General features: G+C 33.4%; 3 protein-coding genes across 6 annotated transcripts in view; all 3 read right to left on the reverse strand.

The window, feature by feature from the left end:
* The window catches only part of LOC126976479 (plasma membrane ascorbate-dependent reductase CYBRD1-like), a 108,533-nt gene extending 106,391 nt beyond the window's left edge, over window positions 1-2,142 (reverse strand). For all 3 annotated transcript variants that reach the window (XM_050824832.1, XM_050824830.1, XM_050824831.1), the window contains exon 1: window positions 2,019-2,142. The gene's annotated coding sequence lies outside the window, so the exon portion shown is untranslated. The remainder of the gene's footprint in view (window positions 1-2,018) is intronic.
* The window catches only part of LOC126976466 (uncharacterized), a 30,773-nt gene extending 19,292 nt beyond the window's left edge, over window positions 1-11,481 (reverse strand). The window contains exons 1-6 of one of the 2 annotated variants that reach the window (XM_050824796.1): window positions 11,283-11,481; window positions 10,928-11,110; window positions 9,838-10,010; window positions 8,228-9,592; window positions 7,935-8,137; window positions 7,574-7,822 (exon numbers count right to left, since the gene is read on the reverse strand). In XM_050824796.1, coding sequence (XP_050680753.1) covers window positions 7,574-7,822; window positions 7,935-8,137; window positions 8,228-9,592; window positions 9,838-10,010; window positions 10,928-11,110; window positions 11,283-11,382 — 2,273 coding nt within the window. In that variant the 5' untranslated portion in view covers window positions 11,383-11,481. Of the gene's footprint in view, window positions 1-7,289; window positions 7,823-7,934; window positions 8,138-8,227; window positions 9,593-9,837; window positions 10,011-10,927; window positions 11,111-11,282 lie in introns of those variants that run through there. The other variant, XM_050824797.1, reaches the window with a different exon arrangement.
* A 5,155-nt stretch (window positions 11,482-16,636) lies between these two features.
* Window positions 16,637-17,624, reverse strand: LOC126976562 (uncharacterized). The gene is made up of 2 exons (XM_050824945.1): window positions 16,757-17,624; window positions 16,637-16,647 (listed from the first exon to the last, which is right to left on the reverse strand). Exons 1-2 carry the CDS (start codon window positions 17,622-17,624, stop codon window positions 16,637-16,639), a joined length of 879 nt encoding a protein of 292 aa, XP_050680902.1.
* Between the last annotated feature and the right edge of the window lie 599 nt (window positions 17,625-18,223).

The following is an 18,223-nucleotide window of genomic DNA, read 5'->3' on the forward strand; positions in this document are numbered from 1 at the left end:
CGGGTAGCAATGTCATAGTTTTGTTATCAAATGCGAGGAAATAAGAGCAATCGAAAGACCTAAGTGCCATTGGGTATATACCACAATTTTTTTATATTGACACACTTTTAACACAAATTATCTTGCACCAAATTAGGCGCATATAGGCTTGTGTTATGGGTTGCAAGGCAACGATATATTTAATACAATATACTTACTTAAACATACATAAATACATATAAACATACATAAATATATATAAACATTCATGACTCTGAAACAAACATCCATATTCATCATATAAATGCTTGCATGCCTACCGGGATTCGAACCCGGGACCTATAGCTTTGTAGGTAGGATCGCTAACCACTCGGCTATACAGGTCGTATATTTTGAAGGTAACCCTGTAATATGAACATGATAACATCGCACAAGGTAGATTAAGAGTTTAGATGTAACGTCGTACATACAGATTCATGGATTTTTAAGATTTCGAGGTGTTATTAATTACTATTATGTCTTATTTGTAAAAACATTTTATAACGAGTTCTTAAGGATTCTATCAAAGGTATCTTTTAAGGGAGCGTTCTAGAAAAATATATTTGGTGGTGCGTTCAGAAATGATAATATAAATCTGCAATTATGAATTATAAAAGCTTTTTCTTTTAACACAGAGGTTAGCAGAAATCAGGTCAAATAGGCATTTGGAAAACTATCTGTTACAGATGCGGTAGAAAAAGCAATTAAAGGAAGTCTCTACGTAACGCTAAGGGATAAGGCGTTTACAGAGTAGTATAAGTAGGGCATCACAAATACAAGCAGAGATCTGCTGGTATTTCAAATCTAATTCACGTGGTTTGAGTTGATACTGGGAAAGCAGATTAAATTCAAATTCAATTAATTTATTTATAATAATTAATAATTCAAATTCATAAAAAAAAAATTAGGCTTTGCCTTGAGATGGCCACGGAACTGGTAGTCTCAGATCTCGAAATGTAACACTATATTTGACGTAGCAGAAGTGAAATGTTTTCGAATAGCGGAAATACGACGACATACGTAATTTGTAGTCATCTTGTGGCGGCAATATAAACAAGATTCAATTTACTCCTTTCCATGATCTTCTCAAGAGAGATTTTGATAGGAGCAAGTTTCAATACTCGTCGAAGATTTTCGAAAACTGATGGTTATGAATGATCTGTTATCAGTGCCACCTAGTAGTATTTTTGTAAAAGTACAAATTCTTAGGAAGGGCTATATTGGTATTGCTTAGGTACGCTATATTATGTCTACCGTATGTTTGATACAGGCAAGGTTGGTTTAAGGTTTCTTCTGAAAAAGTGAAAGTTATTCACACGAGAACAATAACAAAAACAAAGTTAATTACATAAAATAGCTAACCGTTGGTTGACGTGGTTTTCTGTTAGTGCTCTGAATATTTGGAAATTTATTATTACTCAATAATAAATTTCCAAATATTCCGAGCTCATCAATATAATATATCGCCTTATGTAAATGTATTCATTAAATGGGCGTGTAGTTTTATAAGAATAATTGGTAGATAGTGATGAACTTATTGGCTGAACTATGACATCTTAATTTAAAAGTAAAATAGGTACATACTTACATTTTCAAAAGTCCAGTAGCTTATTACATTAGATGGACCACAGAACTAGAGGTATGTTATAAGAATAGACTCAAAATAAAAAAAAACCGTTAACTTATAAGAAAATCCAAATAATTCTCGTACAGATATTTTGGATTTACGTGTAAAAGATACGATTTAAAATATTTCAATAGCTAAATAATTTACCACAAATATCAAAGTAACGAACGCGCTTTATCGAACCTTCGTAGTTTTATGTGTATATGTATGTGTGCAATACAGAATAATTGTAGGTATATGAGATCGAGGGATGCTGCGCGCTACAGCCTCCGCTACGAGCGTAGTACAATCGGAACAAAGCGTCCCGTCCTTCGATTCCTGCATCCACGAAACATTTACAACACCAAATAATCAAACCATGAATGAAACTAACAATTTTCAGAGACAAAACACTGCTACAGATAAAATTTGTTTGTAGCGTAGAACGGAACGTTGTAACATGTGAAGCCGAGAGTGCGGTACGCGGGATACTGGCAGCCTCCGAGCTCAACGAGCGGCGCGGGCCTGCGCGAAATGCTTTCACAGTCGCTTCGCAGACAGGGAATAGTCACCGCCCCTGAACAAGGGAAGCGCGACCCGGTAATCTACTACAGGCTTGTAGTAAAACCGCCGCCTCATACAGGATCTTCAATTTTATTTATGTATATATTTTACTTTAATTGAAACGGTTTACACCAATTACATTAATTACAGATTATTCATTATTTATTCAGATATTCGTCACGCTTACTTCAGGCATTCTGACATTATTCCCGTTCATTCATCCGCAAACAAGTCACACTCGGAGTTAGCGTTCAGAAGAGCGTTGAGCGCGCGAGGGGGCGGGTTATAGGTGATAATATTATTAATTTAATAATATCAAATCGACTAAAGGGCCACCCATGAATTACGTCACACGAATTGCATGTTTTTTTGACCCCTCCCCCATCCTTGTCACAGCTGGTCACATTTGTGAGACCTCCCACCTAGTGCGATGTCACATATTTCGCAATTTTACTTTTAGAAATTTGTGAAATTAAAACAATAGATAGTGTTCTGAAATTATTTTTATTTACATTTTAATTCCTTTCAATAAAATTAACATTAAATCAAAAAAGGCGTGAAATTTGACAAAAAATAAAAAAATATATTATGTAAAAGGCAGTACCTGGACGACCGAGCTTTGCTCGGCTTTTTACAAAATTTAACAAAAAACAAACTAATAGAATATCTTGATTCTCGATCGCCCAGCTATTATAGTCTGGTATATAGTGGCGAAATTTCGATCGATTTGTCGCCCCCGAAACTTCCGGTATACTAAATTTCATTAAAATCGTTGGAGCCGCTTCCGAGATTCAAATTATATATATATATATATACAAGAATTGCTCGTTTAAAGATATAAGATAAAAGGCATTTATTTTCTCAAAATTGATTCCTTTAGAATTCTTTTTGATGTCATTTCTTATACTACTAGATACTACTACCGCTTCGGAAACAAATGGCGCTCTGAGAGAGAAGAAGCGGCGCAAGAAACTCTCCCAGCATTCTTTTTTTTTGCGCTCTATTCAATAAAAATATACAATATTGTACAGTCATTTCTATCGCTATAAAATAATCACAATCTAGTCCCAGGCTGTCCGATCATTTAGATATTCAGCAGTGGAGTAATAGGATTTACGACAGAGCCATTTTTTTATAAAACATTTAAATTTATTTATAATGCCTGAACAGTGGCTGGGACTTTATTGTAGAAGTGTATATATTTACCCTTAAAGCTATTATGTATCTTATGAAGCCTACTAGAATTAGTTACAAGCAATCCCTTATTTCTAGTGTTATAATAATGAAAATCACTATTAAGAGCAAAAATATAACCATGTTTAGTGGGTATGTAGTTTAAAAGTGTTGTAAGACTTAGATATAAAATATTAAATTTTGAAATAATGTGATGTCACAATAATTTAGGACCTCCCGGTGTAATGTAATTTGTGGATGGCCCCTAAATATGGCCAACATGAATACCTTAATGACGCTTTAACGGGATCGATCGATCATTGATATATTATGTATACAGTACCTACTTCGAATTAATAGTACGGGATAGGAACAGACCTTTACCCATACGTTCAATGGTTGAGAAGTATTTTACATTAGGTATCTATATAAACTATGTTAATATATCGCGAATGTGTTGCTGAAAAGCATTATGTTAAAACTTATAACCATATATTTTAAAATTCGTACACTAGACCTAGAGGAATTAATAATAATAAATCATAGGGATATAAATTATATTGTTTTTAAATACACGCCTAAAGTTATATATACATTCTATGCTTCTTCTAATTCCTAATACCTACCTACCAATTTGGATAAACATTATAATAATACTAGCTGACCCTAAGCCGATATTAAAATCGCGATACAAAAGTAACTGTTGATCGTAGATGGGTGAAGCTGTATGTATTTTTAATGCTGACTCATGATCAAACAAATTTAAAAAAAAATGTCAAAAAATTAAAAAAAGGAATTTCGTGTGGACCACCCTTAACACTTAGGGGGATGAAAAATAGATGTTGGTAGATTCTCAGACCTACTCAATATGCTCACAAAATTTCTTGAGAATCGGTCAAGCCCTTTCGGAGGAGTACGGGAACGAACATTGTGACACGAGAATTTTATATATAAGATAATATTGACACACTTTTTACACAAATTATCTTGCCCCAAGTTAAGCATAAATAGCCTGTGTTATGGGTTACAAGACAACGATATATTTAATACAATATACTTACTTATACATACATAAATACATTTACACATCCATGACGCGGAAACAAACATCCATATTCATCATATAAATGCTTGCACCTACCGGGATTCGAACCCGGGACCTCTGGCTTAGTTAAAACATAAAAGGCTCGAAATTTATGTATTTATCCATTTTGTTCAATTGTGCATTGTTTTTTATTATGCAAGACTAGAAAAAACCGCAGCCGTTACTCTCTTGTAACATCTTTTTTATTTATAAGGAGTGGTGAGGCAACCGCCCATGGATATCCGCAACACCAGGGATCAAGATATGCGTTGCCGGCCGTTATGTCGGTATTAGGTACCTAAGAGTTTCTTGTGCCGCTTCTTCTCTCTCAGAGCGCCATTTGTTTCCGAAGCGGTAGTAGTGTCTGGTATATTAGAAATTACATTAATAAGAATTTTAAACGAATCAATTTTGAGAAAATAAATGCCTTTTATGCCTGCATTTTCATGCTTAGGTACCTGAAAACAGTAACCGGTAATTAATTCTGCAAAGTGGCTGTGCGAGGCAAGATTTTCTTTTGCAAAACGCGCGGTTGTGATATCTGGCATTCAACGTAATGCGGGTAGTAGGTATATAGCACTTTGATGTAATGCACCTATTTTTAATGCCTTAAAGTAAAACCCTGTTGCTGTAACTTGTTCCTAATCCCTGTTAATTATTAATTGTAAATAGTAAGTATAAGTAGACATAATATATGGAGACAACAAAACTTTACACAAAAGCAAAATCAATGTTTGGGAAATGGGTGGATTCAAATTCAAATATTTTTATTCAAAAGCGGTTAGGTTATTTCCACCTAAGCGGAGAGGATATGTGAGCTGAGTATAGCGGAGATGTGAGCTGTGTGAGCTCGAAATCAGTCAACTGATATCTATTAAAGGAAGGCGTCATGTCGTTACAAAAGTTGTATTTTAATTCGTTTGAGGAAGAGGAAAAAGAAACGCAATTAATTCTTCAATATTTAAATTATCAACCGAAACATAGATTCTGGACAAGAAACCATATAAAATGATAGTCATGGCGAATATTCCATATTATTTCAAGAGTTTGACTATGAAAGTTTTACTTACTAAAAATATTATAAAAAAAATATATAAGCAAACACTAAAAGAGAAAAAATAATTTAATTTATTACTGACTATATCATGTAGGTATACCAGAGTTAATGTAACTTAAAATTAATATTTCTGGAGCCTCCTCCTCTTTTTGAGTTATACTACTTCGCTAAACTACTAGTATCAGTTAAAAATACGGAAGGAACGCCTTTTGCATTGAAGATCAGTCAATCGAATAAATTACGCTTTTGGGTATGCGAGACGCGCGGAAAAGGGCGAGCGAGCCCAACTACACTATACAGACATCTCACATCTCCGCTCTGCCGCAACGCTTGCTCGCTCGCAGCACAAAATCAAAGAAAAAATCTCTCCTCTTCGCTTGATCCATTTCCACCGAAGCTAAGCGGAGAGATGTGGAAATAACGAAATCTGTTATCGAAACGTATCTCCTCTCCTCGCCGCTTTAGTCGGCATTATAAGTTTATGTTTGTTCCTGGTGGTTTACGGTTTTGACAGTTTCTAGCAAATTCACTTATGTGCCTATGTACATAATAACATTATCAAGAATGTTATATTGGGAGGCAACAGTCATGATCTTTATTTCTTTAAATTTTGTTCTCAACGAGATAATGTTATGGTCGAGGTTGATCCTACGACAAAGTGGGTTGTAACATTGTGTAGCTACAATGTGTTTTTAGCACATCTAAATGTTTACAAGAGACGGAAGATATGAAGATGATATTGAAAGGAGAGTGACTGCGGGAAACTGTGTGAATGGAGCGCTGCATGCCTTTATAAACGGTCAGACTGTGCCAATAGAAGCGCGAATGACTGTACATAATGGAGTGCTTGTCGCCACGTTAATGTATGGAAGTGAGAGTTGGGTATGGCAGAAGAAGCATAAAAGCAGAATTAACGCAGTTGAGATGCGATCACTGCGTCGTATGTGTGGGGTAAGACTGACTGAAAGAATTTCGAATGCAGTAATACGAGCGCGCTGTGGTTTGAAAGAGGATGTTGTGACAAGGACTGAAAAAGGAATGCTGAAATGGTTTGGACACGTGGAGCGAATGAGTGAAGAAAGAATGACGCATCAAATATATAAGGCATGTGTGTGTGGGCAAGTCGGTCGCGGGAGACCTCGTAGAACATTCGTCGACCAAGTTGGGGACGTTTTGAGAAAAGGAGAGGTCCGAAGCACCCGCAACCGGCGACCATGTATGAAAAGAGTAATGAATGTAGAGGAAGCGTGCGAGGTTTGTAAGGATAGAAGCAAATTGCATTCTAATGTCTCTGCCTACCCCGACGGGAACAAGGCGTGAGTTTATGTATGTATGTTATGTGCCAAATGTTAACAAAATTGTATTTTCTCATATAATTGACTAATGTCTTACGGCGGTTCCCAATATTCAGTCTGTCTTGGGTTGTGGCCGACTTGAGATAAAAATCAAAACTATCATTGACTTTCCCAATAAACTTATCGATGGTAACTCACCTTATCCGTACACGCTTTCTGGCAACCAGTGATAGAAGTTTGTATGGAAATCGCAATTCACATGTCCCAATATAAGGCGATAAGAATGACTTATCAACTATATTGGGACAGCTTCAGATTATTGACAGCTAATTACTGACAGTAGAAGGTAGTAATTTATCTCTATCTGTAGATAGTATATTGGGAACGGCCATTAATAAGAATAAAATATACTTAAACTGAAGGGACACTGTATGCTATTATGCGTAGTAACAGTATGTAACATATCAAGTAACAAAATAATTAAAACATATCTCTTGATAATTATCATTTATTTAAAAGTATAATTAAATATCATAATGATAACATTATCCCTAAATTATAATCATTTTTATGACTTAGTCTTCTGTTTTTTTAACTTTTTTTGTTGTTTATTCCCCTGTGTTGTTACATTTTTATTTCTTTCAATTCGTACACCAATTGGCTTCTTCTTTTTGTTCTTTTTCTTTAGCTTCTTTGCAGCAGCTATTTGGACTTTTTCAGAAACATTATCAACATTTGTTTTGACAATTGCATTTGTCTGCACATTGTCTGTTTTCTTTTTGTTTTTCTTCTTTTTCTTGTTTTTGTTCTTCTTAGCCATATCATTATTTAACAAATTCACACTACTCTCTGTGGAATCTTTTCTTATATCTGTATCATTCTCTTCTTTAGTTTCACTTTTAGATTCAGTTTTATTTACATTTTGCTCCAGTGCAGGTTTTGCTTGTTTATTTTTATTTTTCTTTTTCTTCTGTTTATTTTTAGCTTTATTTTTACCATTTTCTTGTGTGGATGGAAGCTGAGACCTAAAAGTTTTAAACATAAATAAATGATTACTGTATAATAAAAACTATTCTATATTATCTATATATCTATATCTAATATTATCTAAAAAGTATGAAGAATAAGTGTGCTTACTTTATGGGATCTGTTTTAATCTTCTTTTGTGGATGTATACTATTTTCAGTACCATCTGTAGCTGTCCGTTTGTTTTTTTTGTTCTCAGGTTTAACATTATTTATGTCTTTTTCATCCGATACATCACCATTTTGCACAGGCTCTTTATTTTCACTTTCCTCTACAGTGATTTCTTCTTCATCCTCATCATTTGCAGATTTAGGCTAAAAGTAATATATATATTTAAATTAACGAACATTAAAAAAAAGAGTATCTAAGCATCACATTTATTGGATGTATGTGGTTATACTTACAATAACATTAGAGAATTTCTTCAACTTTGCCACAAAGAAGCCATCCATATTATGTGTGTGTGGGTAGAATCTTCTTGTTAATTTTAAAGAGGGATGGAACCTATGATGCCTATATTTAACAAAGCCCTCTGTCCCAAAGTCTAACCCAGTAGGTACCAGTTTAACATTTCTGCGCTTTAATGCATAATTCACAACCCATTCATTTTCCTCTGGTAAAATTGAGCAGGTTGAATAAACAACATATCCTCCTGTACTGGATTTAGCATTGCAGCAATCAATTGCAGCCAACAGAAGCTGTCTTTGAAGATTAAAGCATCTCTGTATGTCTTTTTGATCTTTAGTTGTTTTAACACTAGGATCTTTAGCAATAACACCTGTACCGGTACATGGTGCATCTAGGAGAACTCTGTCGAAACCCTTAATTACATCTGGAAACTGCCTACCATCATAATTACAAATAATTGCATTTACAACTCCTAGCCTATGAAAATTACCTACAACTGCTTTAGTTCTATCCTTATTTGCATCATTGGCAAAAAGTGCACCAGTATTTTTCATAATTGCTGCAATATGTGATGCTTTTCCTCCGGGGGCAGCACACATGTCTAAAATTCGTTCATTTTCCTGAGGTGCAAGAGCCATAACTGGTAAGAAACTAGAAGCCCCTTGCAAAATATAATGCCCTGCTAAATATTCAGGTGTAGCACCAATAGGCACTGTTGAACTAAATATTACTAAGCCAACTTTACTCCATTTACCCACAGGATCTAAATTGACTCCTCTATTGATTAATGCTTGAGCCAAATCTCGTCTTCTAGTTTTTAGACTGTTCGTTCTTATAGTAACAGGCCGAGCTATTTCACTGGCTTCTAAAAATTCTACCAACTCTTGCACTGGAAATATTTGCATTAACACTTCCATTAGAAACTCATTATAGCTGTAATAGGTACAGAGATCTTTGAGAAGTAGATCAGTGTATTCACAGCGAGATCTGCCTTCATCTTTTAATTGGTTAAAATTACTTAAAACTGCGACAACATCTTTTATTCTTTGATGTACATCCTGAAGACTTGTAGGATTATTTAATTCTTCTTCACTTGGAAAAGCAAAAACATCCTGCTTTGATATATTAAGTTGCATCTCATCATCAGCTAACTTGGCATCTTGCTTTCGTTTTTTCTTTAACTTAATATTTGCTTTTTCTATAGGAAGCATGTCACTTTCCTCATTACTGTCATCACTTTCATCATTATCTGAGTCTGAATCATATGCTGTTTTGTTTGAAATTTGTTTATCTTCATCACTTGAAGCTTCATCTTTATTTTCATCATCTGTGTCATTAAATAAGTCATCAAGTGTTCCAACCTGAAATTATTTAAATGAGGTTTTTTATAAGAAACAAGAAAAAACCTTCAGTTCAAAGACTCATCAAATTAAATTATGAAAACTTTTGTGAGACATTGTTAACTTATTTATTAATATGGCTTTACTCATCATTTACCCATACTCATGCCCGTATCCACACAGATAAATCGTGAGTAAAGCTGTATTAATAAATAACTCATCAAATTGCTATTTTCAATAAAATTTTCACTTTATAAATTATATACCTTATATGTTTCTTTTCCTGACTTTGCTGGTACTTTATCATCATTATCATCAGACTCCTCATCATCATCTTCCTCATCTTTATCACTTTCATCACTCTGAGAATCCATATCTTTTTTACTTTGGACACCTTTCTTTTTTGGCTTCAACCAATCCTTGTTATCATCCGTGAAACCTTTAAGTTGCAAAAAACTACCTCAGATTATGATATGTATTAAGAAATAATAAAGCTATTGCTTTTGTTTTAGCATAAAAGGCAAGTCAATACATTTATATTGACATTAGGCATGAGGCATTTAAGTTCTAACAGTGTCTTATAATTTAATCTTTCCACATCGGTACTCTCCTCCGAAAAATGTTCGCCTTACATCGGCATGCGTTCAGGGCTCGCGCAGCGTTCTCCCCGTGCGTATTATTTTACGTGTCGTAATAAAATGCTTATAGGTAGGGTGATTTGACTGTGACTGAAAGCTATTGAAACAAGCTATAAGACAATGTATAAATTATTCATATTGTGTTTTTATTTTATTTCACACAGACTTTTCATTCGACAATAAGTGTAAAAATAGGTATATTATAAAATAAATGTTGATTTTCAATGTTAATTACTTGTTTTATTTATTTCCTTTAATGTTTTTGTAATGAACATTATATGTTCATTATAAAATAAAACCAAAATCTCCACAAAGAACAATCTTCGTGCAAAGTCTTGATAACGACCGCTCTCTGCGCCACCCAGGAAAAAGTGAACACAAACATGCTATGACGTCGAATATTGGTGGCCTTGAACTTTTCACTCGTTCATAATTGCGTAGAAAAATAAACCATCTTGTACACATAATAAGGGTGAAAAGTGGGTGAGGTAAAAGAGTGAACTCTGTGTGTTTGTAATTTCAAGTGCCTGCGGGCACCGTCCGATGTGGAAAGGGTAATATACTAGCCACATAATAAATAAATAAAAAACCCAAACATCAGGAATATTCATTAAAAGATCTTTTTTTAAATAATTAATACTAAAACACTAGTAATAGGTTGAGGAGAGCTTCAATATTTTATGCTTTCATATTCTTCAGTATATACTAAATATCTTACCGTTTTGTTCTTCCTCCTCTGAACTCATGCCTTCTTGTTCTTCATTTTCTGGTTGTGGAGTACTCTTTTTAGCTTCTTTTAAAGCTTTTCTTTTTTCAACTAACTCCTTCTTCTTTTTGAGTCTTCGGGCCGCTCTTTGTTTCTGTCTATGACTAAGTTTTTTATCCTCCTTATCATCATCAACTAAAATTTAAATACAAAAATTAATCCTACTAGCTTTCATTCAATTACAAAATAATGATGACAAACTATTTTTTATTAATGAATATAAATGTATTACTATAATTTATGATGTTTATAATTATAAATGTGAAACCAAAACGTGTTCGCAAACATTATATTCACGTTAACTTACTCAGTCCCTTCTTAAATACAGGGTCAGGTTGCTTTCGAGCTTTTCTTCCAGGTCCTTTTTTTACTTTCTTTGTCTCATCGAATTTGGCTTTTCTACCCATTTTATACTTTCATTAATAATATAAAATACCTATTTCTATTCACTGCAACAAAAACACGTGTTTAAAGTTTGGTTTCGTAGTTTTTAAACTTCAATCTTCATTCGCATATCATTGACAGCAGACAGCCGACAGCATACTAACCACAGAATACTTTTACTTTCTCATCGCCGACAACTAACCCAGCCTAGCGAAATTTTTGATGATATGAAACGTGTAGTCATTGATAGATTGACAGATGGTGGCTATAATCTTGCAAAAAAAAGAGTAATAACCGAGATCCACAAAAAAATATCCGGAAAAAACTTCGTTGCCTTGTAAAATTACTATTTCAAACTTATATCAAATCTCACTGCACGTTTCATACTAAACTAAATTTCAATTTTTACTCACGCAATCACGCCTTTATTATAATAGTATTTACATCCTCTTTGATACTAACTAAACTTGTGTAGTACCTACCTACTTGTACTAGTACTATAGGATTTAGGAATAAATTCCAGACACCGAATGAGAATGAACTATTCCTTTAGCATATAGGACTTCGTTCATCTAGTAGATTGTAGTACAGCAGAGCTTTTCTCGTAAAAAACTGCAACTGCAGTGCAACAACACGCCTGTCAAAAATATCAAATTTTGACATATCGCTCTTCCACACTATCCTCATCCTGCCCATTTGTATTTTTAAAGTACATTTTAAACTTCACGGTTCCTGCCCAAGTAAATTATTCTTCAGTTTTATGTTATGCCCACTGTCCAGCAAAAATGACATCATCATTTTTCATACACAGGATTTGAAATTGCCGCAAAATAGCCAAATTAATAATATATATATTATAGTAATAATAATAAATAATAATAATATAGACACACTTACACACAAATTATCTTGAACCGAACTAAGCATGGTCCGTACTATGGGTTCAAGACAACGATATATTTAGTACAATATACTTACATAAACATACATAAATACATATTAACATCCATGACTCGGAAACAAACATTCATATTCGTCATATAAATCATTGCACCTACCGGGATTCGAACCCGGGACCTCCAGCTTAGTAGTCAGGGTCACTAACCATTCGGCTATATGGGTCGTCTATCTTGTTTTATGATTGGTTATTTTGCAATTATTGAGTGACAACATGTGATCTTGGGCACAGACAAAATATTTTCTGAAAGTAATAACTCAATTTTTTTATTTTTTTTTTTAATTTATTTAGTGGCACGGGATGCAAGTCCATAGGCCAAACTTATTACTAAGATAACAAAGTTAAATTTTTCCTATAGTATTTACAATAAATTTGTACAATGGCTTGTATAACGATAAATTACACAAAATGTCTTGTAAAGTGGAAGGTGTCGTTTGCATTTTCTTCTTGTCATCCAATGTTATAGTTTGAATGTCTGCTGCTAAAATTAAACGATGAAAGTTATACTGTTGACAATTCATGACCATATGTTCTAAATCAGCTATGTTATCTGTTGTACAGTGTTTACATTTACTCTCTGATTCTGGTATTATCTTCAGTTTTGCTAGGTGTGCCGGGGTTCTACAATGACCAAATCTCAATCGGTTTATAGTGGTAATAAAATTTCTATTATTGACATCCTTGTGTTTGTGATACCATGGTAAAAGCGGCGGGGTCTCTTGTATTTTAGTGTACCATTTACCTTTTTCTCTGCTAATAAGTGTCCAATAACTGTGCCACAACTCTCTCAACTTTGTTTGTAATGTTTCATGGTAGTCTGTATAAGGAACTTTTAATACTTTGCTGTGATCTTCATCGAATTCACCTCGGGTTGCTTTATCCACCACTTCATTACCAGAAATACCACTGTGGGAAGGTACCCACTTAAATGTAACAGATTTGCCACTATTCTTTAACTCTAATATAATTTTAGTAATATCAAATAAAATATAATTACAACATTGCTTACTTGACATATTGTCCAGAGCTGTAATACAGCTTAAGCTATCAGAAACAATTAAAAAGTTTCTACTATTTACATCCTTTATGTACAATAAAGCTTTATAAATTGCATAGCACTCAGCCGTAAATATGCTGCATGTGGGATCAATCTTATAACATTTTGTTTTATTTATTTGAGAGTCATAATAAGCTGAGGTGACATTTCCTGCAACCTTTGAACCATCTGTATATAATTTGTAAAAAAGTTGTTGTCTATTTACAAAGCTTAAGAATTCTGACTGATTTCTAACTATTTCAGTGTCTATTTCAAAAAGATCATTACTCATACATCTAAAATCAATATTATACAAAGGTTTCATGTTACATGAATATACATTTATACATAAAGATTTTAAATTTAATATTAAGTTCATTATGTCTGGGATATGATCAGATATCAATTGAGTAGCATTAATGGAAAGATTAGACAGCAAACTCTGAGGAAAATCCTCTTTGGGTAGAATTCTATCTAAAACAAATTTATTGTTATTAGCTAATAACTTAAGGCCAAACTTATTGGCAATTTGTAACCTTCTCAATTTTAGAGGATAAATGCCAGATTCTGCCTCCATTGCATTTATTGGAGTGGAGCACATAGCTCCTGTTATAATCCTGAGAGCCTTATTCTGGATAGAATCTAACTTCCTGAGGTAAGTAATATTTGTATTCATGTATGCTAAGGTACTGTAGTCAAAGTGGCTTCTAACAATGCTTTTGTACAGCATGGACAATATTTTAGGGTCAGAACCCCAGTGTACACCTGCCAAAGAACGCATAATGTTAAGCCCTTTAGAAGATTTTTTAATGATATTATTAATATGAGACTCAAACTTCAGTTTGGTATCCAACCATATTCCCAAAAACTTCTTTTCATTCAACCAAACCAATGGATTACCATTAAAATATATTAGAGGAGTATCTTGTATATTACCCATTTTTTTACTGAAAACCATTGCACCACTTTTATTTACATTAATATCTAGTTTTAAGTCACTATAAAATCTATGGATTTGGTCAAGTGAATTATTCAAGCATTGTACCGCACTATTTACATTTTTACTAACACTATACACAACTATGTCATCAGCAAACAAGAGACACTTAGCAGATGAATTTGTTAAATATCTGTTAATTTGAGATGTATACAAGTTGTACAATAAGGGTGAGATAGTAGATCCCTGCATTATTCCTTTATAAATAAGCCTAGGTCCATGTAAAACATTATTGAATTTAATGAACATTGTACGCTCATACAGAAATCTGAATAACCATTTACAAACTTTGCCAGGTATTCCAATGGCTGTGAGAATCTCAATTAACACTAAAGGGTTAACATTATCAAATGCTCCATTAACATCAAGAAAGGCGCAAACTGTATGGGAATGGTTATGAAATGAGTTTTTGATGTCAGAAATTAAGGATGTAAAGCTTTCTGTGGCACTTCTACCTCTACGAAAACCAAACTGCTCTTTAGGTATGATGTTATTTCTTTCACTATAATGTTCTAGTCTAAACTTTAACATGCATTCAAATAATTTTCCTATACATGACGATAATGAAATGGGCCTGTATGAGTTGCAATCATTTGCTGGTTTATCAGGTTTAATTATAGGGATAACACACTGTGTTTTCCATGAATCGGGGATAATTTCTGACAGCCATAAGTGGTTATATATTTTTAATAAGATAGTTAAAGCGTTAGGGTGAAGGTTCTTTATTAATTTGTATGTTATGCCATCAAGACCTGGTGTGGTGTCTTTCCTAGATTTGAGAGCGGTTTTAAACTCTTTCATAGTATAAGGTTCAGTAAGAAAGTAGCTATGAAGGTTACCAGTTGATTGAAACAGTTGATTGAACTTTTCTGTGTTTATATCTTTTTCAGGTGGAGAGATAGGTGCTAGCTTATCTAAAAAAGAAGGTATCCACTCATCATTTATTGGAGCTTTTCTGTGTGAGATTCTTTTAAACCTCCGAATGTAATTCCAAATCTTGCTAACTGGTGTATACCTATTAAATGAGTCACATAATAAAGTCCAGCCTGCCTTCTTTTTCTCGGATATTAACCTTTTTTTTTGTGCATCAGCTTTTTTGTATTCGATATAATTATCTATTGTTGGAAAATGTCTATAAAAGGCTAATGCATTTTTACTTTTAAATACTGCCTCAGAACACTCATTATCCCACCATGGAACCGGTTTTCTAATTTTATAAGATTTTGTATTATTTGGTTTTTTAAGTTGAGGAATACAGTCTTGTTTAATGTTGTTTAAAATGTCACAAAATTTATTGTAAAGATAAATTGAATCTTGTGATTCTAAGTTTATTTTATTGAATGCTTTTTCACTTAAAGTGTGATATTTGCACCAATCTGCCTTACTATATATAAAGTGATCAGTGGGACTACCAATTTCATATTTTTCAATTGATGTTTGAATATCTGTTATTGTAGGATAATGGTAGCTACCCATTGGGTCATTATGTACTTTCCATTCACATAAAGGGGCTATATCAGGACTTACACATGTTATATCTATTGCAGATGGATTATGACTTATGGTACCTACTGTGGTTGGAGAACCTGTGTTAAGAATACAAAGATTGGACTCATCTAATAAATTGAAAATATCATTTCCCCTGGAGTTTGAAGAATTACAACCAAAGGCAACATGATGTCCATTAAGATCACCTGATAACATTAAGGGTTTGGGCAAGTTATCTATAATTTGCTTTAATTTCTTGCATTTTAAACGACCCCCTCTTGGAGGACTATATGCACATAGCATGGATATTTGGCCAATGTTGAGTTTTAAAATAATTGCAACTGTTTGTAAATGGTCATAGTATGGTGTTTGAATAACTTTATATTTATATGAACTCTTTATCAAAATAGCTACACCTCCATGACCATTAGGTCCGTTTTGAAGTATTATATTATAGTCTGGTATATTAAAGCAACTGTTTTCTTTCAACCATGTTTCATTTAACATACAAATGTCTATATCCTGTTCAAAAAGGAATTGTAGTAATAAAGGTTTTTTGTTTTTAACACTTTGAATATTAAACTGTGCTACTGTAATGTAATTCTTTATATTTTGATTATTTTTATTAGAGCTATGATCCATGTTATAATAAATTTTTCAAGAAAATATCTCTTATTCTATTTGTTGTAAGAGCTTCATTACTAGGTGAGTTGGCTAAAGAAACTAATGATTTCACAATGGCATTGAGAATAATTTCATTGTTTGCTATTTTTTCTAATTCTGTTTTATTATTTACTGCTATAGTGTCTCTTTTATTTGATGAGTTAGTATTTACAATAGACTTAGGGTTATTTACATTTTTTTCAATGGATTTTGATTTAAGTGCTGGAAAATTCTTATCATCTAAAGTATTGCTACTTATAATAGATGCAAATGTACGGTTCTGGTTTAATATAAGTGTACGTTTTTCTTCTAATTTCTTTAATTTTATTGGACAGTCCCTTGAAATTGCTAGGTGAGCCCCTCCGCAGTTGATGCAACACATGGTATCCATTGTACATTCTTTGTATAAATGACTGCCCGCACAAGAGGAGCACATTTGTGTGCCTCGGCACACTTTGGCTGAATGATTAAACTTAAAACACTTGAAGCATTGAATTATTGGTGGAATATATGTAAAAACTTGGTATCGAAATAGATTTAAAAATACATATTTTGGCAAAGTTGTTGAGGAAAAAGTTATAGCTATTGTGGTCATTGGTGTTAACTTTTTATTCTCATCTTTCTTCATGAATCTTTTAACTGATATTATGTCTGCATCTGAAGTGATATTTTGATATATATATTCATTGGACATATCAGTTGGCACAAATTTGATTAAACCCACCTTCTCAACCAGGTGGGCAGGTATGAAGGCTTTATATTTATATTTTGTTAGAAAACTGTCGTATTTTAAAAAGCAGTTTGCTGCAGCAGCTTTTTGAAAAGTTACAGCAATTTTATGTGAATTTATTCTGAATACGCTTGTTATGCCTTTCACATTTTCTGTAAAGAGTTGGGTAAGTTTTATAGGGTTTTTATTACCCAACTTTTCATCGTCCGTTGATGTAACATACACGGTATAGTCACTGTATGTGACATTTTCTAGAAATAATCTAGTATAATTTCTTTTAAAATAAATTTTATACTTATCGTTATTTCTCTCATCTCTCTCCGAAATCCGCGCGTATTTTCTTTTTTTGTCCGAAGACTCCCCATCGCCATCTCCATCACTTTGAGACCCCATTCGTAGATTGGGATAATTAATTTACCAAGAAATATGAATTTTATTTACTAAGAAATTTTAAAATGACCGCCTTGTTTGACTTCCCGCCAAAAAGTCCGTAATAACTCAAACATCCAAGATGTTGCCACACCAGAGACAAGGTAAGTATAAATCTATTTTTTGTACATAATCCTTTGAGTTTTCTTGAAATGAATGTATTTTACGGTTAGTTTAATCTCTTGTTTGATTTCAGCATTATTTTCGAAAAATTGCTAGTATTACTTTTATCGTAGTCTACAAAAAAATTATGTAATTTAAAAATCACATTGGGTATTTTCTTCACAGACTTGAGGTTAACGAACATTGAAATAGAAGAACTCTTAGGAGATGATGACCCGGAGTTTTTTCCGGAGTGCAGAGGAGAATCGATAAGCTATATTAACAATAATGATTCCGAGACTGAAGAAGAAACAAATCTGAACTTGAAAAGTTGTAATATGTGAACAATGATTGGTCATCATGGTTTGTCCCCGACAATTCGAGCTGCTCTGCGTTGCACGCGGTGAAATGGAACGAGCTGATACTGAGGTGCTCCAGACCAGAGATGTCAGTAATACTCC

This window comes from Leptidea sinapis, chromosome 41, assembly GCF_905404315.1.
Source record: "Leptidea sinapis chromosome 41, ilLepSina1.1, whole genome shotgun sequence".
In the NCBI taxonomy this organism is placed as follows: domain Eukaryota; kingdom Metazoa; phylum Arthropoda; class Insecta; order Lepidoptera; family Pieridae; genus Leptidea; species Leptidea sinapis.